The 26,039-nt window shown below is 38.5% G+C and overlaps 2 protein-coding genes across 4 annotated transcripts in view; one reads left to right on the forward strand and one right to left on the reverse strand.

Annotated features, from left to right (window-relative positions):
* On the reverse strand, positions 659-22,295 carry DNAJC10 (DnaJ heat shock protein family (Hsp40) member C10). 2 transcript variants are annotated; one of them, XM_021398632.1, is made up of 23 exons: positions 22,140-22,295; positions 21,351-21,711; positions 19,831-19,996; positions 18,135-18,185; positions 17,160-17,242; positions 16,826-16,957; positions 15,731-15,824; positions 15,443-15,520; positions 14,283-14,326; positions 13,799-13,936; positions 12,665-12,754; positions 11,897-12,010; positions 11,038-11,152; positions 9,779-9,906; positions 8,860-8,976; positions 8,019-8,120; positions 7,459-7,614; positions 6,003-6,136; positions 5,038-5,091; positions 4,522-4,669; positions 3,664-3,783; positions 2,351-2,467; positions 659-1,743 (listed from the first exon to the last, which is right to left on the reverse strand). In XM_021398632.1, the coding sequence occupies exons 2-23, from the start codon at positions 21,549-21,551 to the stop codon at positions 1,732-1,734; spliced, it is 2,394 nt and encodes a 797-aa protein (XP_021254307.1). In that variant the 5' UTR covers positions 21,552-21,711; positions 22,140-22,295; the 3' UTR covers positions 659-1,731. The 2 variants fall into 2 exon arrangements, with proteins under 2 accessions (XP_021254307.1, XP_021254308.1); XM_021398633.1 differs by having other exon boundaries at positions 21,351-21,707; positions 22,140-22,261.
* The window catches only part of PDE1A (phosphodiesterase 1A), a 218,950-nt gene continuing 214,628 nt past the window's right edge, over positions 21,718-26,039 (forward strand). Inside the window, exons 1-2 of one of the 2 annotated variants that reach the window (XM_021398637.1) lie at positions 21,718-22,070; positions 23,335-23,370. The gene's annotated coding sequence lies outside the window, so the exon portion shown is untranslated. Of the gene's footprint in view, positions 22,071-22,409; positions 22,509-23,334; positions 23,371-26,039 lie in introns of those variants that run through there. The other variant, XM_021398636.1, reaches the window with a different exon arrangement.

Genomic DNA, 26,039 nt, shown 5'->3' on the forward strand with positions numbered 1-26,039 from the left:
TGTCCCCCTCTACTCTGCTCTTGTGAGGCCCCATCTGGAGTACTGCCTCCAGGCCTGGGGCCTCCAGCACAGGAAAGATGTGGAGCTATTGGAGCGGGTCCAGAGGAAGGCCATGAAAATGCTCAGAGAGCTGGCGCACCTCTCTGTGAAGAAAGGTTGAGGGAACTGGGCCTCTTCAGTCTGAAGAGAAGGCTCCAGGGAGACTGGCCTTCCAGTACTGAGGGGAGCTGTTAGGAATAAAGTATTAGAAATAAAGGAGAAACTGTGCAAACGAATATGTTATTTTTGGTTTAGAATTATAACAGTTGGAGCAGGAAAATGTAACCATGGTTGGGATTAGTTTGTATTGAAGTCACAAATATTTCCTTTTTTGACTGATTTAGATGATTTGATTTAGATGTGGGAAGGCCATCTTGAATAAAAAACAAATGCAGTCTTCTCTTTCTAATATATTACAGAATCCCCAAGGACACTATAGGTAACCCTGAATAAGGAGCACGTGAATTTCTCAGAGTGACTAGAATATTTTCCTGGTATCTATCTCTTGCTGCCTTCTGTATAAAATAAATGACTTGTGGCTGAATGTATTTACAAATTTACTAGGTAATGTACTGTGAATATTACTAAGTCAAATCTAAATACGTAGTAGAGACAAGTGTGACATTCTGAGCAGCATTTTATTGAGGAAAAACAAAATATTTCCACGTGTAACTCCTATTGTCTTCAGTATTTCTTTGTCAGTTGAGAAGCTATGAAAAATAGTACTCTACAGAACAGAATTTACACTAAGATGTAAGGAGACATTATAATGTACAGTGTTCATTATTAAATTAAAAAAGGCACTTGCTTTCCTGTTTGCCAAAAGATTTGAAACAAAAAAAAAACCAAAACATCTTTGCAGAGAAAGAAAGAGTGGCAATACCAAAAAAAGTTAAATATGTCCACAGAATACATTCATATTTAAAAAGACAACAGTAATGTTATGACCTAATAACTTAAACTGATGCTTCTGTAGCATAATTCAAATTCTGAAAGTCAATGTTTGGAAACCCAGTTGAGTCCTTAAGTTTTTTTTTATTTAAAAAAAAACCAACAACCCTCAAACCTCAAAGCCAAACACGAGCTCTTCAAAGTTACGTTCATCCTGGCACCACCAGTGCCACAGTCTCATAATCTGCTGAAGGGCAGGCACAACGTATTTCAATGAACCTGTCCTGGTACCTTTCCTGATTTTTTTTTTTTTCTTAGCAATTTACTGAACAATAACACAGACTTAAAGCAGAGTAATTCTGTCTTTCAACTAGACAATCCCTCATTGTGTTTCTGCATTGCAGAGTGGTTTGAGAGCGTTTACAGCCATAGGCTGAGTGCCACATCCAAGAGTGTTTGCAAAGACACAGAAAAATAGTGAATGGGTAGGCAAAAGCAATACAGTCCACGTTTCTGGCCATCTCCAGTGGCTGAGTAGGAAGAAGGTAGTTGGATCATCAGAAGAGGGACATGCACAGTTCAGCTGCAGAAACAGTGAATGCCTCCCCCAAAACTGAAATGCTTTCATCTTCCCCCAGTTCAGCAGAATTCATACAGACAGTCACGTGTGCCCATGAACTCAAACAAGTTTTCATTTCATTTATCCCGTCATGAATGTAACTGGCTTTATATTTCCTTATGGCGCATCTTTTATATTCACAGCTTTGGAGTATCTTGAGTTTTATCCACCTCCAGTACCAGTTAGAGCTCATCCTAGTGACAAGAAAGTAAACAATTAAGTTGCGTTAGAAGCACAAAAATCTTCCAGATTTTTTTTACTTGTATTACTTGATTTTAAATTTCCCTAACACTATTCTAAGATAAGTTCTTCTTACTACTACATCTTATTATTATTCCTTGTGATAATAAGTTCTTATCTATTTAAGAAACAACTTGTCCAGCTGAGATTTCAGCATAATACACAACTGTTAAGAAGTATCTTCTCAGTTAAAATGTCAAACCCAGTCTTGAACTCATCAGCCTCCGAGTTTTGGTGCCTGCTTGCTAAATCTATTCTAAGGATTACAGTTAAGAATATAATGCAGCTCAATCTTTCTTTAACGCAGCTGTCCCACGGACACCTATATGTTCTGCTAAGTCTTGACAAAACTGGTATCAGAGAATACTGCTTTTGCAGCATCTGTGGGCGTGGGAAAAACTGAATAGGTAACTGTAACCAGAACAAGCCAGAAAGTAAAATGTGCGTGGTGCTATCTGAAGATATGGCACTTAACACTTCATGGACAAAGAGCAAATATTAACAAAGTCTATTATTGAAAATAAGGTCTCTTGCAAAAGGCAGCAGAATAAGAATTCTTACCTTATTTCTAGATTTTTTTCTTTTTCCTTTATTTTGAATTGCTTCTAATTTTTCATTCAAGATGTCAGCAATACCTTTTGCGTCTCTGCTGTCTATATATTCCCCAAGAGCACTTTTCTTCAAAAATGAAACATAAGAAAATTACAAAAAAAAAGTTGTAATATATTACTCATGCACTACACTGAATAGGAAATTTCCTTACTTTAGATAAAATTCCAGAGGAGTGGAGGGAGGCAGACAGTGGCTCTGGTATGTTGATTTATGATTCAATGATATGTTTTTATCTTTAGTTCAACAGTGCTAATTGTTTTTGCAGTAAGAACCCCTCCTAGATGCTAGTTTTCAGAACTATACAAACTTTCTCTTGGTCACTAAGGTTAAGGAAAGCTGAAAGAGTTGTTTACCATTTTCTCACATTCATTCAGGTAGGTATTTAATGCTGACAACCATTAAAAAGTCTGCAACTTTTGACAGATTTCTTGAATATAGATTATGATGTGGGTCACTACTTGGAGACCTGAAAAGCCGCTATTCTTAGCTCAGGAAAGTCTTATTGAATGTGATGGAGTTGTGTGAGGAAGGATTTCTAGCACTTTGCTGTAAGAGATGGAGTTTAAAAAAGAGTATAGCTGAGTTGGCTTAACTATTGGTATACGTTGAATACTTCTCTTTAATTAATACACCGAAAGGTGATTGCAGTTTTCTTGAAATGTGATAGTAGTCAAATGCTTGTACAAGAATAAAGGCAGTTTTCTAGAACTGTCTGAACACTTAAATATTTTTAAATTTAATATTACTAATCTGTTAATAAGATACTGGTCTCAGTTCTTTATAATTGAAGCAGTTTGTGAAGGTTTACAACAGAATACAACAAAATATTTTCTATCAATTTTCTATCTTAAGTCAAAATTACAGTGAAATATTAATGATTGCAGTGAAAGTGCGTTTCTCCTTAGCCACAATGATAATGTCCACATTTCACTGTGAGAGAGACTGCCTGCTTTAGTAGCCACTGGTAGAAATGGTTTTCAGAAATGCTTTGTCGCTTGAGTCTCCTGCTCAATTAAATCCCAGTTCCGATTAAGTCTCTATTTTAGTTGCTGTTTGATTAATTTACAACTTATCATTTTTCAGTAACACATCATTACTGTATCACTTTCTTTATTTTGGGTATGACTAAAATCAATTTTATTTCTTGAATATCTAAATTGTGTGCTTCAATATGTTATAGAAATAGTTTAAGTTTAATGTGAAACAAAATACATCTACTACCAGCACCTGCCTAGCAGTGTACACAAAGGGAGACACTTTACCTTTGTTCCTTGGTAAGGGTAAAACTTAACAGTAGGATAGGCTCTGATATCAGCACTTCGGCAGGTCTGACCATATGCCTGACAGTCTACTTTTCCAGCTTTTACTTTTCCTTTAACGGCCTAAAAAGAAATACGTTTATTAGAAACAAGCTTCAAGTTTCCATGTCTAAATAATTTGAATAAGCCTGCAGCGCAGCTAAAAATAAGCAGAAAAGGTTGCTCAAATCTTTTAAATAACTCAGTCACTTGCTTCCTTCTCAGTGTCCCACAGCCTTGTTTCAGAAGTTGCCCTACATTCAGCAGAGCGCACATACTTGAATTCAGAGCACAGTGCACCACAGTTCCAAAGGGCCCCCAGTCATGGACTGAAGTTTGTCTAAAGGAAGGCCTGTGAGCATGTGTTTGCATAAGGGCCAATACCCACTGACGAGGGGGACCTAAAAGGGCAGACTTCAAACGACAATGTATCTCATATTTCAGTTGTTACAAAAATGTGGTTATTGAGGTTTTGATGTGAAACTGCAGCAGACTAGCATGAAAACAGGGAACACTTGACTTAAAAATGGAAATAAACCTTTTCTCACTATCATGAGGGTGAAATGCTGTACTAAATTCTTCTCTGTATAAGGACAAGAACTGCTACCTGTAAGATACTAAAAATCTACAGTGAATAATGAACCAAGACATCAACAGTTAGCCTTTAATATTTCAGTTTTTAAATAGCTTTCTCTCCTATAGCTAGAAAGGCGTATGTCATTTTTTGGATAATTGCCTAGAAATAGTGTTGGCGAGTGAGCCTGAGTATTATAACCACTGCTAGTAGAAAAAAGCAATCTGCTAATACAGTTAAAAACCTACCCTTGCAAGGATCTCAAATTCAGGAGCGAAGTTTTGGCAAGGTCCACACCAGGGAGCATAAAAATCAATGACCCAGTGATCTTTCCCATTCAGAACTTTTTCTGTAAAACTTTGAGGAGTCAGGTCTACGGACACTTGTGGTAAATATCTGAGGAAAGGAAGAATAACAGTCATCCATTTGGTGTCTCAAACGCATATTCAAGTTCCACTTCAGTGCAAGAAGATGAGTGGTTTGGAAATCCCTACTTTAGGTGTTGTACTATTAAGGAATCACTTCTTAGAAGTGGTAGACAAAAGAACACCATTTTTCCAGGAAATGGGTGGACAGAGTAATAGTATTTCCCCATGCTTTTAAAAGCTTGATTTAAAAGATGTGGGAACATTAAAATCTTGAATTAAGCATTACATACACATCAGTGTTTTCTAGTTCTTGGTTTACATATAGTTTGGATATAAAATTCTTTTAGGAAAAAAACCCTATGCAACTTGGTTGCAAAGTTTAATGCTGCTACTTACCCTAATGCCCAACCTCTCAGTGAGTATGAGTCTCTGTGCCATCCATTATAGCTACTGTAAGAAGAAAGCAAAAATCTGGTTACACTTTGGCTTTGTGTTTAGAAAAAAAAGACTGTTGAGATGATGAAATAATGAAACTTAAAGCACGCATAGATTTCAGAATATATTTCTGCCTTGCTTTCAAGTCTGAATAAATAAAGGTCTTGTTATTCAAAGATACAGAACTAAGAACTAGAATGAAGGAAAGACGACAATTCTATAGTGAGAGGGTAAGAAACATGTTGGGGAGCACAAAAGCTTTGCTAGCTGGAAGTAGTTTGAATGATCTTTAGTAACAACTCCAGATAGAACTGCAGACATTAAGAAACATAAGAATTAAATTGAAATACCGTAATACATATTTTTAACTGATGTTCCCTCATTACAATGAAACTATTATTACTTATGTTTCCCTCAATTTAACAGCAGAAAAGCAAGGCAAACTAGGAACTTTGACAAAGATTTGGCTACATTTCATTTTCCACAGAATTTTTAGTGTTGTTAGTGAGTAATGTTGCCACACTAATGATACAGTGAATGAGGTGATGTACAAAGACAATTTTTGCAATGATGCTAAGGATGGGCAGAAGGCATCTATACCATACTGTTCTTTGAAGCTGCAAATAATTAAGCCTAATAATATTTTTAGATTCTGTGATTTACGTCATCTACTTTAACAGGCTGCTGACCTTAGAAAACTGGCAATTGCTAAACAAGAAGAAACAAAAAGCCACGTTCCTGAGAGTTGCAGTTCAACTTATTGAAATGCAACAGCAAATCAAAATGGCATGTGTTTGAGGTCAACAATGACTGGGATGAAAATATTATGGAAGCCTATTTTAATAGCTTTTAATGAACATTTTTCTATGCATCAGAACATGTGACTTTAGTGGGCGATCGATCACTTTCTAAACTGAAGTACTTACTAATACTGATGAGCTGTGCTTGATTTTTGAGGAAAGAGTCTTATTTCAGGATATCCCCGAACGTTTTCTTGGTGACAGAAAGAGTAAAATTTTTGACAGTCCACGCTGCCTACACTGATTAATCCATTTAACATCTAATAATAGAAAAGAAACAATCAAACATGCTAATCAATAATACTACAGTCTCAGAATTGCTGTCTTAATCACTTCATTAACTGAGCTGGAGAACAAAACAAACCAAGATAATCCAAGGCTTTCTTCTTTCCTGTAAATGGCTCACTGTTAGCTAGTGGGAGCCAGCTATCCAGCTGTGCTGCTAGCAGCCACATACTGTTTTAGTATAAGTTGCATGGGCGTGGCTTACAAGGCACCTATATCGACTTAAAAGGAACATGCAAGTGTGGTTATGGAGTACGGCTACCACGTTTCATATTTCAGGTTCAGCAAGACAGATCAGTACCCTGTAGCTGCGCTATCGGTTTCACAGCTTGCAGGTGTCTTAAACATGCTGAATTTATTGCAAAGGCTCAAACCACATAGCAAGGGCAAGGAAACCCATAGTTACTGAGTATATTCTTTAGAGCTTGTAATATTTTACAGACGTATGACCAGAACGTAGAACTCTGGATAGAACTCTTAGTCCAGGCTAGTTTTAAGTGCCTGAAAATCACAGACCAGCTTTCAAATCCCCTCCGTTTTGCCCAAAGTTTCTAGTTCAGATTCCTGCAATGTGTCCAAGAAAACTCAGGTCATTGTCAGTGATTGCGGTACTACCTTTGCAAATAAGAGAACACTGTAATGACCCTGCAAAAGAAAAACATCCTTCAATACCCAATTAGTGAGGGGGAAGGACGCAGAATTCAGTTAACTGACCATTACCCTTAAAGAGTATTGAATTTAACATTTATTTACTTTCAGTGAAGAAACAAGATATCTGAACAAAAGTATCTTGCAAGGACAAGAATTAATTTAGATATGTAAGACTGAATTCCACTGATCTTAAGTCAAAGCCAGAGCTTTCACCAAGGTCTAGGTGCCATCTAAAAAATGACTAATGGTCATAGAGAATAGCCATGGATACAGTGGTAAATTATTTCAACTAATTCTTACCCAATTTATGGATAAATCTTTAATTTTTCAGATTTTATTTTAAACAAATGCAGAGCTACTATCTCTGCCAGGTGTTAGGCATCAAGTAAAGTTACTTTAAAGTTCCTCGCAACTTTGAAAACCTGCCTGTATCCACAGGAAGCACTGGATTACAGAGTTAATGTACTGAAAAACAAAAAACTTAGCAGCTGGAGCAGTGTAAAACTGCTAGGTACGAATTCCTGTTTTGTTCACAATGCTGACCCGCAGACCTTTTCAGCTGACAAATTTAAGACAGCAGTTGCGCAGTGTGATTAACTCCACAGAATAGAACGTAGAAGTAGAACAACATCTGAATGTCACTTACCCTGGCCATTTTTTTCCATTCTGGCATTAAAGCCTGACAAGGCCCACACCACGGAGCGTAGAAATCAACCATCCAGATCTCCTCTCGTTTTCTTCTCTCAACTAATTCAACAAATGTCTCTGGTGTTAGGGAGATCACTGATGGATTCCTAAGATCCTATGGCAAAGGCAGTTTATGGCTATGTACTTTGAAATAAGAAGTGATCCTGTACCTGCTGTCATCACACACAGACTATATTAAGTTCTGAGAATGTTCCTCTTTTATTCAAGATTATCCGTTCTATGAGGTAGAAGTCATTACCAGTGTTCTGCAGGTTGGAAAGTATCTTAAGTTATTTGCTACTGATTTAAAAGAAATAGCTTGACAGGGTAGGGAAATAAATCTATTAAGTTTCAAGTCCCAGACTGACAATTACTGTATCATTTCTTGCCCACGGTCTTTTTTCATTCCCTCTCTTACTAGTCTAATTAAAGTCAACTTAAATCTTAGTCCTCCAACAAAACGTTTGTGAATAAGCTGCAAATGTAGCATGACTGCGACAAGGATTATAAGTTACATACCTCTATAAACTCCAAGATCTGCTCAGCAGAGTGATGCCCTTCATATTCATGAACATCAGACTGATTGAACACAACTGTTGTTGGATAAGCTCGAATATTATGCTAACGAAACACAATAAGAAATTGCATGGAATTACTAGGTGTCTTGTACTTTCCTTTAACTGCCGTTAGTATTGATATCTCACAGCTGCTAATCTATCTTTTTCGTGCTATACAACTGTTTAAACTTACAAGTGGAGTGGAGTTTGAAACCATTACATACGTACCCGTATAGAAAAAATGGCAATTACATTCAGATGGCACAGTTTGACCTGAATTTAAAAGCCAGCCAGTATTTCTTCTGCCATCCTCCACAAAACATAAATTAATCCACAGGCCTTCTAAGCCTGACCTTAAAGGCTATTCTTAGGCCTCAGGTGGAGACAGTTGTACCATATGAGGAACTGTATTGTCTGAGATTGAATGCTGATGCTTCCAAAATCAGAATTCTTCAGTGTGTAGGTACATCTAAACACGACTTGAAAGTTTTCCCTTTTTTGCCCAGTTTTCAAGTGTTTTTAGATGTCCACATCTTTAATATAGATAGAAAGCTTCAAACATAAGAACCCTCTTATAAACAATGAGATGTGCTGATGCAGGTAGGCTGCCTCCTAAAATGTAGCACTTTCTGGAATTCACAGAGAGTAATTCAATTTTTTACCCAGATAAGTTAACTGAAGCAAAACTAAGAAAATTCAAACATGGAGAAATGAGCAAGATCTTAAGAATACATAAAACAGTGTACTGTTACATATACGTTAAAAGAAAAAAATCCTATCGAGTATAAATTCCTACAGCTTACCATGTTGCAAAGCCCTTCATGGACTGTGCAGTCTAGTGTTCCAAATTTAAGCTGACCATAAAGATGTTTTGATGCTTTTCTCAGCTCTGGTAACAAAGCTCGACAAGGAGGACACCACTGGAAAACAAAATGCAAACAAACACAATTGCTTTGCCCTGCAGCTGGCTCTCAGGAGAACGTAAGCTGTGTGAAAAGAATAACGCGCTTGTCGTGGTTTTATGATTTTCGGTTATTGGTATTCCACATCATAACATCATGTAGTGGATATACCTGGTTCTCAGAAGAGAAGGACTACTACAGTCCCCACGGCACTTTGCTGCTTTGTTACCAATTTCCAGCCGGAGGGAAAAGATAAAAGCTCACAGTATAAAAACTTGCAGATCACGAGACCTCGTCCCTTTTTTCCGCCGTCTCTCGTCTTGGCAGCACCTCGCTCTCCGGCCGTCTTATCGTCGGTAGTAGAGTAAGGCCTACCTTGATTTTGGGACATTCTCTCTCTCTGTATTGGATTTATCAGCTTAAATTGTAATTATATTGTATTATAGTGTGTTGTTTTGCATTCCGATATTTTATTTAGTAAATTAGTTTGTTTCTCCTCAGATTGTTGCCGCTGTTCTTTGCTCTCAGGGCCATCTCCCTACCCTTTTCCCCTTTTCCTGGGACGTGGGCCCTTGGGTCCCCCATCCCCTTTGTCATGGAATCGGGCCTAACGCCCGTAAACCGTTGACAGCGCTGCTTTGGCAACAAGCTCCACTAAGAATAACAACCCACACAATCTAGGAAATTGGTGCTGCCAAGGAATGAGAAATTACAGTACTGTCTCATAATGCTCAAGGACACCTTCAAGATACTGATAGTGTTTTGTTACATAACGACATAACATTTTTAAAGAAGGGTAATGTAGATATTAAATATTTACCGGTGCAAAGAAATCCACAAGCCACGGTTCCTTTTCTTTACCAGGAAAATTCTGAGGTCCCAGTGTGATAACATGAGAGTTGACACTTTCTTTGGCAAATGCAACAATGTCATACAAGATCTTCTTTCCTTTGAAGAACAGTGTGGAAAGGAAATGATTTTTCCCTAGGAAAGGTCTCTTTTGGATAGTATGTTGTTAGAAATATTGGATGGAGGTGACTTCTGGGAAAAGTTACATGTGCCATCTACTTTGTAGACAGTAAAACAAAATTCAGAAAAATATATGTACCATAGTCCAGTATATTTCTCTGATACTATTTATAATCTACGCCATTATGAAAAGATGTAGAAACATGGTATGCATACAACCCCTTCTTGGCTTTTCTGTGGGAGCAGAAATTGCAGAGAGTTTGAAGGTTTTTCCCTGAGAGCACGCATTAGATGCATGGGACCATCTTTCTCTGTTAGCAATGAATCATCTTTTGCAGGTGGTCAAACAATTTTCTCCTCTCTTCTTTAGTATTACAGTGCTGAGGTTTTAACTGATTTCTTGCAAGCTGTTTCTAATAGCTGAGAGGCTGAAAAATCAGAACCTCATCATACATCATCGCTTGTGCTGCATTCTGGATAAAGCTACACCAATTATTGCTAGCTATTATTGCTATAGCTATGATTTTCTTTCAGTCTCTATTCTTCTTGTACCATCATTTCTTAATCCTTTCAGAGGTACACAGTAACAATTACAAACTTTCATGGAACCAAAGTACTACTCTGTAAATGAATGTAAGTGGCAAAGTCTTAATACAGACTTTCTTGAACTGAAATCAGTTAAATAAGGAATTTTAAGTGCAATGACGTGATATCAAATCCAAGTTTCTCAAGTGGACAGCGCTGTACAGCTGGCAGGTTAAGTCTCAAGGAAGCACGTGCCTTGCAGTGCTCTTTGGCTGTCTTACCCAAAACGTAAGCTGTCTTGATCAGCTTCAGAGATTTCATTTCTATGTAAGCATTGTAAGAAGATGATTTTGACATAGAAAAGTCAGTAAAGGCGAAGTACATCTCTTAGTATCTGATGCCTCCTTCGGGGAGAGGGGGGATTAGAAAAAAAAAAGTCCATGCAAGGTTACAATAAGGTCAGAGAAAAATAGCAAATATTAAGGCTACAGAACTGCTCCTTTAATAAAGAAAAGCAGTTTGCCAAGGATGGCATAATCTTAAAGTGATTATGTAATGATTTAGTCTTGCCAAAGTCTCCCTTACCATGATGAATTTCATAATCTTCAATTCCTTTTCCTTTGAACACTGCTAGACACGGCTGATACACGTACAGTTTGTTGCAGATAGTTGGAGAGGAAAGACAGTCAAACTTGCCAACCTAATTAACAGAGTGCCATTTTAATTAAGGCATCCAAAATTAGACAGACTAACATATTCTGGAAGGCAGTAGAAGTACAAATTCATAATAAAGAAGGTAAAAACATGGACAAGTCATAGCCTTTTTAAAAATAACAGCTCTTAAAACAATCTTACGTCTACGATGTTTGAACAAAACTATCACAGCTACATTAGGGTTGTTCTGCTAATTTCAAATTTAAAGGTCAAAATAGAATGATCTCTAAAAGAATCTCTTTTACTTTCTCCAAGGAAGCAAAAAAGCACCTGAAGAATTCTAGTGTAATTTATTTCTTATCAGTGCAATGATTTTTTGAAATCCACACCTTATAGAGTAACACAATCCATACGTTTTTAGTACAAAGATTGAATTTGGTTTCTCTTTAAGATGACTTTCAAGATAACGGTAGATGTTTTTGAATAATACAGTTTTGCATTCATCAATTTGATGTTGAAGCTTTAACTTTTGATTGTTAACTGAATGGGATCTGCAGCAATAAATCTTTTCTTTCACAGTAAATAAAATAGAATCTTTCCTAACTACTTTTAAATTAGTTAGATAGAATGGGAAGCTTCACCGCTTGCTTTAATTTAAAAACATCGCTACTCATCTGCCATACTAACAGCAGATCTCTTTGGTGCCAGAGGTGGCAGTAACAAATCACAACGAGGAACCTGTTCTCTGAATGCAAATGGTGGCCAGTTCTAGCTAAGCGAGCAGTCTTACCTGAATATGTTCATCTTTAAGTAAAAATTTAAGTTTCTTAAATTCCTGTATGCTTGATTTGTCTTTTTCCCCAAACTGGAAGAAAAGCAGCCATCTGTGGTGAGCTAGACGGTCCTTTAAATGGGGGGAAAAAAGCATTACTCCTAACTTATACCAAATTATAAATTCTTTAGGCTTTAGAAAGGCAAATACCCAATTATTCACTTGATCTCTTTGCGACCACCTCCCCCACTCAAATTCTTTCAAGTAGTCCTCCACTAAACTTCCTTCTACTACATCATGAGTGAAAAGAGGCAAAGAAATCCAAAAACATGCTAGCTACATGTTACTCTCTATACTTTTTGTTTCCATGACATTTTTTATCGTGGATCAATCCGCTGCTACTACTACAAGTGTCAAAAGAGCTTGGCTGTCCTCCCCTTCCTCCTGCCACACGCAAGAAAGTTGTAGTTGATTTTAAACTAGATTTTAACCAGAAAGTTACTGTTGTGAGTTCTAATGGCAATTTCCATGGTTTTCTATTTTCTTAACATCTATCCCTATTTAAATAAAAATATCTACACGCGCACCCCACTACTTCTGTTGAGCTAAATTACAGAAGTAAATTGTTGACAAGAAACGTTAAATAATTTGGCTAGAGGGGGAAAAAAGATACCATTTTTTATCTACAGCGGCACTAGATTGTCACAGCAACTGCATTTGAAAAATTTTGAGGTGATCATGTTACTTAGAGATATTGTACATTTGGATGTTTTGTTTTAAATTTACCTCTAGTGATGTTGCAGAGATGATTTCAAAGTCAGGCAGATGCTTCATGACTTCCTGATATATTTCTCTGGCATCCAAGGAGTTAAGAAACTGGGAAGGAAAGTAAACTGTTGATCATAAAGAACTATTAACATCAACCTGATTTATCAATGATTAGTATTTAAAGTGTCAGCAAAATTATTCTGATTTGTTCTTTTCTATCAACTGAAAAGTACAGTCAATAACCATATTTGATCAACTTTTTTCATATATATAATTTCATAGCAACATTCTCAGACAACTGCTTTTTAGCTTGTTTTTTAGTTTTACTGCCTTCCCTAACCGCGTGGTATTTATTTCTAAGTTTCAGTAATTTGTAACATTTAGGAATTCATATGAATCAGTAATTCGGGTGTAAGTTACAAGGTTGAAAATGAGTAGGTTGTGAATTTAACTTCCTCCTTTTAAGGATACAGACAACAGGAGCAGCAATAAAGTAACGAGCCATGCTTTAAACTGAGGAACGTCTCCCAGCACTTAAAGGAGTTAAAGCTGCCATGCAAAGGTAGGTCGCAATATTAGAATAGAGCTGAACAGCATAATCCCCACTGACAGACAGCGTAGGAGTACCTTCAGCACATGTGTCAGCACTCTGTTAGAAAAGCATTTCTCAAAATTGTGATACTTGGGGCATATTCTTCCTGGAGTAAGAACTAGGGGCACGTGGGTTATTTCCCAACCTCGCCCAGGACAGCTGGATAGCAGCTTCAGGACCAGCTCTTGGGCCTGTCACAAAGCACATCCCACCCCCTGGATTCCCACAGCCAGTCTCTGAGGCTCCTGAGGAGGTGACTCAGCAGGGCTACAGGCCAGTGCTACTTGCACGGTGCTCTCCTTTGCTCCCCCTGCATACCAGCAAGCTGTGGACTATCTCCAGGGATCGCTGCCTTAGAAACCCAGTTGGATACAAACTCATAGGATACACAAGCTTAGAAGACAAAAATTAAATGAACAAACAGAAAAACAACAAACCCCCACGCTATCCTTTCAAGTTGTATGTAAGCAGTGTGGACATCATTTACGTATTCCTTTGTCATTGCCATTGCCATTGCCTTATTTATCTAAATACAGAATTTTTTTAGAAACAGCTCGTACCAAAACACCTCCTTTCTCTTTGTTATTTATGGTGGCTCCGGGTGGAAAGTATGCTGTAGTACTAGATGAGATATCTAAATTATCACAAAGCTCACCCTGAGTGCCACAGTCCATCCAGCCTACATTAGCAAGACCTTCCTGTAATTAAAAAAAAAAGAAAAAAACCCAAGAAGACATCACAAAAAACCAAGAATAGTATCTTTCAATTTCACGTTCAGAAATACTATTGAAAATCCCAACAAAATTAGTTACATGCAACATTTAGAAAATGGAACGAGATTGCGTGGTCACGTCTCACTTAATATTAACTCATTACATTTTCAAAGAGCCATATAAAATGTGAAAGTAATTCCAGTAGTTACTAAGTCAAAATATGTAACTGTTCTGAAAATCAACACTGAACGCAAAGTTTTGGCTATAACTTCATGTTTTCAATTCTGTTTTTAAGCACCAGGAAATGCTTTCAAAATGAAACTCTGCTTACCAACATGCCAGCAAGCTTAAGACGCGTTTGGTAACTCAAGCAATCTGCAAAACAGAAGTCATTTATGTGCAAACATAAGACTTCAGATTATTAACTCACTGTAGATACTCTTGTTTGCAATTACCCCTTTCCTCCCTTCAAAAGACACACTTTGTGGCTAGTCATGAAGTATTTCAGTGACCAAGTTCTAACGTCTAGTAGTTGACAACTGATGGTTGTCTACTGTAAGTTAAAAGTAGCTGAATAGCATTCTCTTGCTTCATCAAAGAAATCTCAATTTCAAAAGTTATATTAAAATCTTTATTTGCTGTACTAAGACAAATAATGACGTAAGAAGAAATTTTAACAAAACTAATGAAAAACATATCTATATACTGCCTTGGAATGAGATTTAAATGAAAATATAAAATTCCTATGATTAAAATGATAACAACTCACTGTAATGTATTACACGCTCAAATTATCCATCCAGACTTAGTTTGAATAGTTTACTTTTCCTTTACTAAGATGACCTATCAACCTCACTTTAACTGGAACAAAGCTGAAAATTACAAAAGGATTACAACTTGAAATCAAACTATTTACCAAAGTAAATCACACTGCAACTCTAATTATTTATTTTTCAGAACAAAGGTCTCTTTATACGACCGAGAAATCTTTATTTGTCAAAGGTGTAGCAAATTTCCTTAGCAACACCAGCAAACCCAGGCAGCTTTCTCCTGCTGTATCTAATATCAATCCCAAGAGAATGTCTATGACATTCAGCTAATTTTTAGGTATTGGTAGCTTAAGGTGGAGCATGCATCCTTTCTTCCAATCAGGTACCTTGATGAGCCAGTATGCTTTATCTGTCATTGGAGCTTGAGCTGGAAACTCAAGCCAGAGACCTTTTCTGCCTGTTCCCTTCCTGAGGGGCAGTGCTTGAGGGCTGTTTTAATGACTCGCGTGACATTAAAGAAGCGCGATACCATCATCTTTCTATTCACGTTCCCTTTGGGAAACTGCCTGTAGAACAGAGCTTAAATGACCCACAGCCCAAATACTGTGGATGTCTAAGATGCTGAACAAATTTACTCTTTATTAGAAGCAAAAGGGATTATGCCATTGTCAACAAAAACACTTTTTCTTGTTTGCCTTTTTGATGAGTGTAGTACACCTACCCCCACGTTCAGCACAGAAGGTGATCAACCAACCAAGGCCAGAAGCAAATGAGGTCTCAATAGCATTTACAAAGTTTCCTAAGAACGAAACAATTTGCATCAGTTTGTGACTGGTTTCGGTATAAACTGAAACAAGAAACTTTTATATTAAGTAGAATAAACACTATTTTTAATCTCAGAAGTAACAGCAAAGTTGACAGCTTCTGTTTTACACCTAGCTTCTGCCATCTTTTATAGTGTAAAAGCAATTTCAAGAGCAGCACCCCAAGCAAAATACATGAATATTACCTGCCCACAACTCAGTGACTGTGCTTGTAACATACTGCATGGCAAAGTTCTTTAAGCTCTCTTTTGACCTGTCTCCATAGTATTTCACAGGTTGCTACAGAAGACAAAGAACAGTATATTTTATAAACTTTATTTGCTGACTTTATATATAGTTTATAAACAAACACACACACACACACAAAAATATACCAGTGCTTTTGTTAACAGCACTTACGCAACTGTTGGACCCACTTTTCCCTCTCCTCTCCAGAAGACTTTAGCTGTGTTCTTTCCCTCTCATATTGAAATGTTTGGAATTTAACCTTCATTTAAATTTTGTAATGCAATTTCTTCTCAAGTCAAGCAACATAGGGGATAACTACATCTTAGAAATGCCAGCTCCAAACGATTATACTTCTATTTAAAAAAAAATTAAAATTGTGCATATGCTAAATGGACCGATGCAAGCAATCTCTGCACTCAACCTCCCAAATCTTAACATTGTCAAAACATACCCAACAATGCAAGTGCAATTTGTACGCAACCCTTGGCACCACTGCTTTGCAGGCAGTTACAAAGCACGACGTGCACAATTCCTCCTAGTGGGCAGGAAGTCTTGTGGAAGGAATTTCCAGGTTTCTTTAGGTATGCGGTCATAGATACAGATTGTTCTTTTACTATTGCGAGGGTCTTTTAAAATACAAACTGAACCTGTTTAAGGGTTCAGACCCATTGCTTTGCTTGTGCACCACTGTTGTGAGTACCTTCCCAAATCGGGTTTCCTTCTGCACAGCAAGTTTTCTTTTTTTTTTTTTTTTAAAAGAAAAGATTGGAAGTTTACTATTGAAGAACAAAATGATTCAGGACAAGCAAAAATAAACCAAGAACAACAACAACAAGACTCACAAAAAAAAAAATCAAAAAACTCATGGTATAAGATGTGTACAGAAGTAAGTTATCTAAATTAACCACGGTGAAGGAGGAAAAAAAGTTATTTATTACAAGGAAATTAGATAAATGGAAAGCTATATAGAAATATATGATTTAGCAAGGGTTAAAGAAATACTCCTCCAGGTTTCAATCCTTCTAAAAAATGCTTGAACTTTTATCACTTACCATTCCAGTTTTGAAAACATACAGACTGGGATAACTGTTAATCCCTTTAATTCGACAGAGCATTCTATTATCTCCACAGTTGACAGCTCCAATGCGTATTAATCCATCCATCTCTTTAGCAAACTCCCTCCACTAAAAAAAAAAAAAAGAAGAAAAAAAAAGGACTATTTTCCTATAAAGAAATAATGAAAAAGATCAGCATTCTTTTTTTTTTTTCCCCTGGATCTTGGAATTGTTTTCCACTTCAGCATAAAAATCCACCTCATTAAGTTTTATGCCGAGTAATGACAAAGTTGAGGATCTGAACTGTCAGTTTTGTGCTAGCTATACACACCGTAGGTGCTAAGTCATGGCAGTGGGAACACCGAGGAGAATAAAAATTGACGAACCACAGCTCTCCAGAGTTAACAGCAGCATCTAGATGGAGAGAAAATTGTACGTAAGTAATAACTGCACTGCAGGTATGCATATCTCGCATGTACATTGTATATTGTTTCCCTGAAAGCTGAATGAAGTGTTTCCTGATGTCAGACACAAGCCAGTAACAGTAACTCAGATTGCATACAGATTCCATCTCACTTGCCCACAGTAGTGATTATGTGCAAGTGAAGGGAAACTGTTCTTTGGAGGATATCACCATCCTGAATTTCAACATGAGTTCTATTAAGAATAGCTGTACTCTTTACAGATTAACCTAGCTGAAATGTTTGCTACTGTGAGATTGGTTACCTTAACAACAAAAGCTAAAACAATTTTGCACAATCAGACTTTCCGTTTCCTTATGGTTGCTTTGCTTCTTTTCTGGGTTCCACAAGGCAATGTCTTTAGGCAGAAATCCTGTCTAGTAGCTCAAAATGCAACATAAAAATCAGCTGATAGTTACGAGAAAAAGAATAGGAAAGGTAACGAATACTCTCACTAATAAAACAACAACAACAAAATACAGGCACACACACTTGAATGACATGCCTTTCAGTCTGCATCTTTGAATATCATTTTTATAGCGAGTTTTGTAAGTTACGTTTTTCTATATTAAAATATCCTCACAAGCACAAAAATTAAGTAATTTCCTCTTTCAGATCTCACTAAATAAAATGCTTATAGATACCGATCTATTTGCAAATTACACTTTGTCAGGGATTGTTAAGGGTTTTGGTTTTTTTCCCCCCCATACAAAGATGATTTTCTCATAGCTTAAAAAAAAAATTGAAGTTACATAATATAAGTCTACAGATATACACGTCAGAATGTGAAAACTGCTCCTTGGGGTTGTCAGATTGTCAAGCTAAGACATTTATTTTAAACTTACCAAATTCTCCTCGATCCAATGTTATAATTTCAGGATCATCATCATAAATACCTATTAAAAGAATAATAATTTTTTTAATTCTTCCATTTTTTTTTTTAAATGAAGAGACAGATTCACAAGACAGGAAGCCAAAAACAGTACGTGTAAGTTGAAACAGTAAGTTGGCACAGAGTTTTTACAACTAAGCTATATTTATTGAGCAATGCGTCACCTCAGCTTACTCTCACACGAACTGCTGTGCCCTCATGCTACTGAAGCCACTATAGGAACAGAACATTTCTTTTGGTGTTTTAGTAGATCAGTCACTGAGTGAAGAAAGAAGTTGAACTGCTGCTTCCTATCAGCAGCAGGCTTTTAGGTGACAGTTAAGGTGTCACATACAGCAGGTGTCTTAGAAACTGCATCAGCTAGTTGTTAGGCTGCAATTCACAAAGCTTCAGCCCTCAGTTGAGAGCCTTACATGTAATATCTGGTAGCTTTAACTTCCTCTCTCGGCCTCCGGTTATCTCAGCTTTTTAGAACTCATAGAACATGTGGATGCGGTGGAATAAGGTGCACAGAACAAAGTAAGAACAGCAGCTTGCCTAAAAGCCAAACACTCCTAACTAGTACATCACCTCACCTGGCCTGCTACTTCAAGTGCTCGAGAAAGCCAGCACAGAGATACCAGCAGTACTATCGAGACACCGTTACATTATGCTGGTATGGCCGCAGTACCTAACATGCTGAGACCCCACTGTGCCTGAGGCACACAAGGATAATGTACACATAAATGGCGAGAAATTAATCTCCACAGTTGACAAGGTATTTTTGGTATTACTATCTATTCATATATCATGCGATATATTGCAAATAGTCACCCACACATACACAGAAATATCTGTATTTATACCAATACACTAGAAACGACTGGTTAATAGGCATACAAGGATACTGTTTCTCAATCAAGTAGTGCAACTTTAGACAAACACGATTACTTAAGTCTGTTTATCTGAAGAAATGTCAAAGTAATTTTCATTTTTCCTGTGCTGGTTGTCTTTGGTTTATTCAGTTTCAACTTGCACGGACTTTTTAAAAAAAAACAAAAAAACAAAACAAACCAACAACAACATGCGAACACATTACATCAATCTACACCAGAAAAAAGGAATGGTTCATCTCTGCCTTTTCCTACAACTATATAAACTCTGTTGAGATAAACATTAAATAGCTTGTTTCAAAATCATTTTAGATTATTCTATTATTTTCTTCATTTTCTACCATCTCTTCACCAATCTCTCATTGTATATCTGCATATAAAACATGCGTGACAATGCAGAAATGTCCTCTCAAAATCCACTTGGGAATGCAATTCCTGCATTGAATATTTTAAAAAAATACAAATTGGAAAGATGATATAGCAACACTGGAATTTAAATGAAAAAAAAATTGCACTTTAAAAATAGTAGGCAGCAGGAGCAGAAGCCTGGGCAGGTAGAATAACACTGCTGGCATTTGGTGGGTAACCATTAACATGGTAAATAAGAAAATGGGCTCAATGCAGCGAAAAGGACAGCTACAGGCGATCAACAGAGCAAGTAGAAAGTCTGGAGAGGATGCATCAGATACTTCTGATGTAAAAAGATTGCTATACGACTGAACACTGCATTTACTTATGACTGTTTCAAACAAACCACAAACATACATCATAACTTACCGAAATCATAGCGGTAATAGTGCCAGCTTTCATAACGCCCTCCTTGCTGCTGATCTTCAAGACCTTTCTCTCCATATTTATCGTACTTCTTCCGGAGATCTTCATCTTTAAGTACTTCATAAGCTCTATTTATTTTCAAAAAATTTTCATGGGCATTTGGATCATTCTATTTAAGGAAAAACTGTAATTAGTAAGCAAATAATAAGCCACATTGTACATACAATGCTGAGAAAATAACCTTTGGAAACATTTTAGTATCCCTACTAAAGCTGCCTGCTGCAGCGGAAGTGACACTACACGGGGGTCTCCACGAAAACTACAGTAAAGTTTTCCTTTCCTAAAGCCCAATGCATCTTCTACTCATTTTCTCATCCTCATCACTACGGCATCAACTGAAATACAAAGCTACCTGGTAGGGAGCTGTAACGTTCTCCAGTGATGCCTCTGCTTTCAGCTTTCCCAATTTTTGTTTGATCCTGTGTAAGTTTTATTCTCTTGAAAAGATGATATGCAATGCACTGGGAGGGGAAGCAGGAGCATTCATGCAAATTCAGCAGGAGGCCTCTTCCAACAGGTAACATGCCATCGGTGCATCTCCCAAAGGAAGTTATTTTGTATTTCCTAACTCAGTGGATTCACTGAGTGGTTCTGGTCTGAGGACTTGCAGAAACGCGTTATACAACAGGACTCAAAGGAGCGGCAGAGAAACAGAATGCATCTTGTTTCGCAATGAAACAAACGAACAGAATGACTTCCTATTTCCCTGATAATCTTTTCTACTTCCCCATAATGCCTACTCATTCAGCGTGAAAAATCTCTGCTATCTCTGGGCCTACTTGGACATCAGTGTCTTGTGAGGCTCTGTGCAGTCACACATACGTTTAAAGAGCCAAACCCTCATATTTCCTATGAATTTTTGATTATTTCAGGAAAAGAAACACCAAACAAATGAACAGCAATTAAGTTTTTAGAAGTCTTTTTTTTTTTCCTGGTTTGGAAAATATAGCAGCACTGAGCCATTCCCAGTCATCTTTCTCTAGTCATTCTACAGCTTATTTTTACTGTCTCTCGTTACACCCAGGTGGTCCTACAGCTTCTGCTTTGTCTCATTTGATGCTTAGGAGACTGCTGCCTCAAGATGGGCTGGTGTTGGTGCTATCTGGATGAGTCTTATCAGCAGGGAAACAGTAAGTTCCATTAAGCTAAACAGAGAAGCTCATCGGTTTACCAACAAGGTAGTTTGCTGCAAATGTAGGTTTTCTTGTACTTACAAAAACAGAACTAGAGAATCAAATGATTTTGTTTTTCCTACAGCACTTCAATACGACCCAAATGACAATGCAACCATGCATTACTAGTCTACCCCATGCATAAACCTTTTCTGCAGAAAACCTGAGTTAAACCACATTACCAGGTGGTACCTCACAAGAACAGATAAACATTTTAGATAAAATAAGTCACTGTTCAAACATTAAGATTCATTAACTCAACAATGCTGACCTGTTAAGGACACAACTTACCTGATTTTTATCAGGGTGTAACTTCAGTGCCAGCTTTTTGAATGCCTGTCTTATTTCTCTGCTACTTGCTTCTTTGGATACTCCGAGTAAACTATAGTAGTCCTGATCAGTGCACACAAGAACCATTACACATACTAAAACCACTACTAAAGACCTTCTGAAACATGTAGGATAATCTCCTTTGGCCAACAAGAACTCCATTGTGGAGCCTTTGGGAAGTTTATGCGTTCTGATGTGAGCAGGCGCTGAGAAGAACCTCCAGTGATCCGATGAAGCTTGGGGACAGAGAAGCACTTCTGAGGGCTCCCTTCAGAGCTCTGGCTGCCCTACTTCACGGCATGAGTCCTGCAAGACTGACTGGCTATGAAAAACAGGGGGGGGGAAAAAGTACATTTTTCAACTTGTTCAGTAAACACATATGAGTACCGAGCTGCACTACCATCTCTGCACTTGAACACGGAGTTTGTTGACGGCTGAGCGCCTGCTGGCTCACCACACAACCAATAGACCGTCCCTTCCCTGTGTACACCGCAGACAGAGGTGATCGGGCACAGCTGTACCTGGGCGGGCAGCACCGCACCGCACCAGCCCCTCGCGCCGCTTTTAAGCGCGTTTCCAGAGGCCACCTTCCCCTGGCGCCCACCTGCAGGGCCGCCTCTCCCCCAGGGCAGAGCCGCACGGGCCGCAACGCCGCGGGAGGGCCGCCCGGCGAGGCCGCAGGTAACGGAGCGGCGGAGGGCGGCCAGGGCGGGGTTGCTGGGGAGGCCCCGGGAGCGGCGCGGCTCTTACCGGCGGCAGGAGCTCGGCGGCTCGGAGCGGAGGGAGCCGGAGGAGGGAGCGGGCCGGGCGCGGGGCAGCATGGGACGGCGGCACCTCCACCCGGCGCCGGGCGGAAGGGCGGCCCGCGCGGGGATCCGGCTCCGGGCCGGAGGCGGGCGGGGCGGCTCCGGCACTGACGTGGCGCCGCTGCCGCCTCGGGCGGTGCTCGGCCACGCCCCGCCGGCCGCTCCCCGGTCGGGCGGCCCTCGGGGGCTGCAGGGCGGGTCGCGCGGCGCCCTGTGCCTTCCGACTTCAGCGAGAGCGGGAAAAAAGCCGGTGGGCTGAGGGAAGGGAAGGAAAGGATGGTCGGTCACCACCGTCACGGACACTGCAGGCTCGGTTAGGGCAAATTGATGTCATTTATTTGCAATTAATAACAGTAGAGCAATGAGAGTGAAAACCAAACTCGAAACACCTTCCTTCTACCCACGTTTTGCACCCAAGCGCTACCGCTCCTCCCGAGCGGCGCAGGGGAACGGAGCTGCGCTCCATCCGCAACGCTTCGGCTGCGCCGCTCCTCCCGCTCAGCGCAGCTCTCCCGGCGCCACTGGGGCAGCTCCCTCAGCTGGCGCCCACCTGCAGGAGAGCCGAGGGGAACCAAATGGATTGGTTCATCCTGCTTGTTTGCTTATCAGCCTTGCTCCTCTAACCAAGCTTTCTCGTTGTGAAAAACTGGGGTTAAAAAAAAGCAGTTTGTCCATCAAAGAGAAAAATGTAATACTACAGTGGAGCGTACCTGAGAAATTAGTTTCTAATTTTCATGTTGTAACAAACCTACTGGAATCAAAGCGCCTGCAAAAAAAGCCTGAAACATATTTCTTTCATAAATGACTTGTCACAAAGGTTGAAGTGCAGGACTCCTTTGTTTTTAATTTTCAATTATCAGAATTTATATGATACTTTAAGTTACACACTGAAATGATACTTTTTGTTGGTGGTTTTTTTTTTTTTTTTTTTTGGTCTTTGTGGGTATTCACCAACATGGAATCTCTCAAATGGGTAGGGGCATGGGACTGCTGATATTAAAAGCTCGTTTAGCACAGGATGATGCATACAGTCTCAAGGAGGTATTAAGTAAAGAATTCTTGGTAAAGCATAAAAAATATGTTAATGCTAGGTTAGTATATGGAAGTAACTGTCATGTGTTTCTTACTTTTTTTTCCAGCTCAAGTATCACTTGAGGATTATAAGCAACTGCTAGGTAAGCAAAATCTGTTATTGCTACGACCAGTGTGCAGCTAGAAAGCAACAATAGATATATCATGACAAAGGCCAAAAGCTTTCGTTTAGCTAGGGGAATACATGAGCATGCAGTCATTAAAATTTAATAATAACCTTATATTAAAGTAATGAAAGTACAGTGGTTATATATGTTGTTGGGAAAAAAAGCATGTCAAAAAATATTCTTTGAATGATTTGCTTTAATTTCTAGTGGCAGTGAGTTCCATGAGTTAATCATTCTGCTGTTCTCTTTGTCTGTGGTTTTGAATGCTGAATTTGAATGTGAGTGCGTATAGGGAGCGGACTTTTCTACAAAGTCCTGAGGCTCTGAATTGCTTTATCAGCTGACTATCCTACTTTTATCATATTGCTTCAGTGTCCTACAGCTGATATTTTGATTTAGTCAAAAAAAAGTCTAACATTTTTTGGTAACTGCATTTTTAACCAAATATGTGTTTGTACAACTAGGTGGCAAAATTGGGTTATTTCATCTGTATTTTTCTACGCTGTACCGGCAATATGCGATGGACTGAGCTATGACGTAGTTGCTTTTCATTAGTTAAGGAGTACCTGTTAATGGTTTGGTTTGCTCTGCTGCTGCTTAATGTGGGCTAAGGGGACCAGAAAAGTCCTCCAAAGTTTCATGGAGTTTAGTGTTGAACAAGTGCCTGAAAAGAAGCAGAAAAGCTGCTGTAGGTTTAAATATGCTCTGATGACAGAGCTTTTGGTAGGCGGAGGTCATAATGATCTGCAACTCTCGTGACTTTATGTGACTTGCAAACCAACTTCATCCTTCTGTTCTGTATGTTTGTTCACTGTCTTGTGTAAGGATTGTACTGAAGAGTAGCTGAGTAAGGCCATCTATGAATACAATTGATGATATTACCTTGTCATGCCAATTTATCCAATTTGAACTATTATCAGTGAGAACAGTGAAGTTCATTCTAACCTTAGCCTGTCTTTAGCAGTCACACACTTGAACAAGCACCTGGCTGAATAACTTTATTTATCTGTTTTTACCTTTTACTACATCACTTTTGCATCAGCTTTACAATGTAATGCCATTAACTATAAATAATAGTTGTGAATGTCTCTCTTTCGCTTGACTTACCACATCAAGCTTGAACTAAATAATGAGTTGTGTAATTAAAACTTTGACTGTTATGCTCAGTCTTTCCTTTGTGTTCCTCTCTTGTTTGCAATGAGGTGATTGTGGCTCTGTGGAACCAGGTAAACTGACTTTACTCCTGTGACAGCACACCTCTTAACTACTGTCTTTCTCTCATGATATTTTCAAGCAGTTTCTTTAAACTTTCTTCATTATCATCTCTCTCAGATCTTTCCTACTCATCGGTAGTTGTATCTTGCTAGGATAGCAACATCCATACCTGTATCTCGTTTGGAGGTGGTTTTAAGTTCTTCATAAAATAAATTCCATCTTATTTTTTCCTGTTTCTTTTTTTTTTAAAGGCAACGGGGGGAGAAAATTTAAAATTTTTGCTTTTGAATTAGGACTATTTAAAATAAAGGAATCTGGTAAAATTAAGAAAAAAAAAAGCTAGCATTAGCACAAGGAAGAAATAAGAAAGAGAGGGGCCATTGCATTTTTCACAGGTATTAGAAATGAACTCGATTGGTTGGTATTGGATATGAATATTTTTAATTTTCAGCTTAATGTGATGCATACATAAAATTACCTTGTAATTTAAATTGGGAAAGGCAGTTGGAAAGAATGCCATCAGATGAAATTTTGTGGAGTATATAAAATGTTTAATTAAGCAGTAAAGCCATGTAAACCATCTGTTTCTGTTTAGATAGTCAAGATGTTACAGAGCCATTTCTTGTAACTTAAAACATCTATGCATTTTTGATTGCTTTAAAATTAGAATTCAGCATTCCTGAGGACTTTCTGCAGTGAAATATGCAATAATTGCTAGTAAAGAGGGTTTTGTGCAGAAAATCTGTTAATTACACTACATTTGGAATTTTCAACTTTGGTACTTACATTCTTTAACTCTTATTAGCAGTTTAAAGAAGTCAAAAGCTAAAGAAGACTGTGGGAGTTGGAAGGTTTCTGTATGATGGGTGGTGGGTGAATTAGGAGGATCTGGGCTTTATTTTTTTTCCACTCATCGTCTGGGCCATTTCCTGTAAACTGTTTCATTGGTGCTCAGTGGCTGAAGGTGTCATAGGATACAGCTCTTCCAGGCCTCAAAACTAGTTTGCAAACTAGTTCCTGCCTCAGGTTGCTAAGGAATGAATGGCAGGAACTCGTGTTTTCTGGAGCGGGCAGGAGGAGTGTGAGCAGCACTGAGACTTCTCTTCAGTCATTCCTGGCGGTAGGATTTCTGGGGAGCCCTTGTTCAAATGAACCCCCCTGCTAAATCCAAAATAACACTAGAATCCAGAGGAGCCCACCAGGGGCTCCATAGCCTTCTTACCAGATTTTGAAAATGTGAGATGACTGGCATCTGGTGTTATAAAAAGGCAGGACTTTATTTTGTTGGAACTTTTTATTTTACTTGAAGCTTCTCTGATGCAGCTGAAAAGGTGTTTGCAAGCTGCTTGTCAGGGGGACAGCTTCTGACAGTTTAGAAAAGATGAGGAGATAAAATGAGGTATAACTGTAGGGGCAGAAGTTTCCTGTAA

The sequence above is a fragment of the Numida meleagris genome, chromosome 5 (genome assembly GCF_002078875.1).
Source record: "Numida meleagris isolate 19003 breed g44 Domestic line chromosome 5, NumMel1.0, whole genome shotgun sequence".
Taxonomy (NCBI): domain Eukaryota; kingdom Metazoa; phylum Chordata; class Aves; order Galliformes; family Numididae; genus Numida; species Numida meleagris.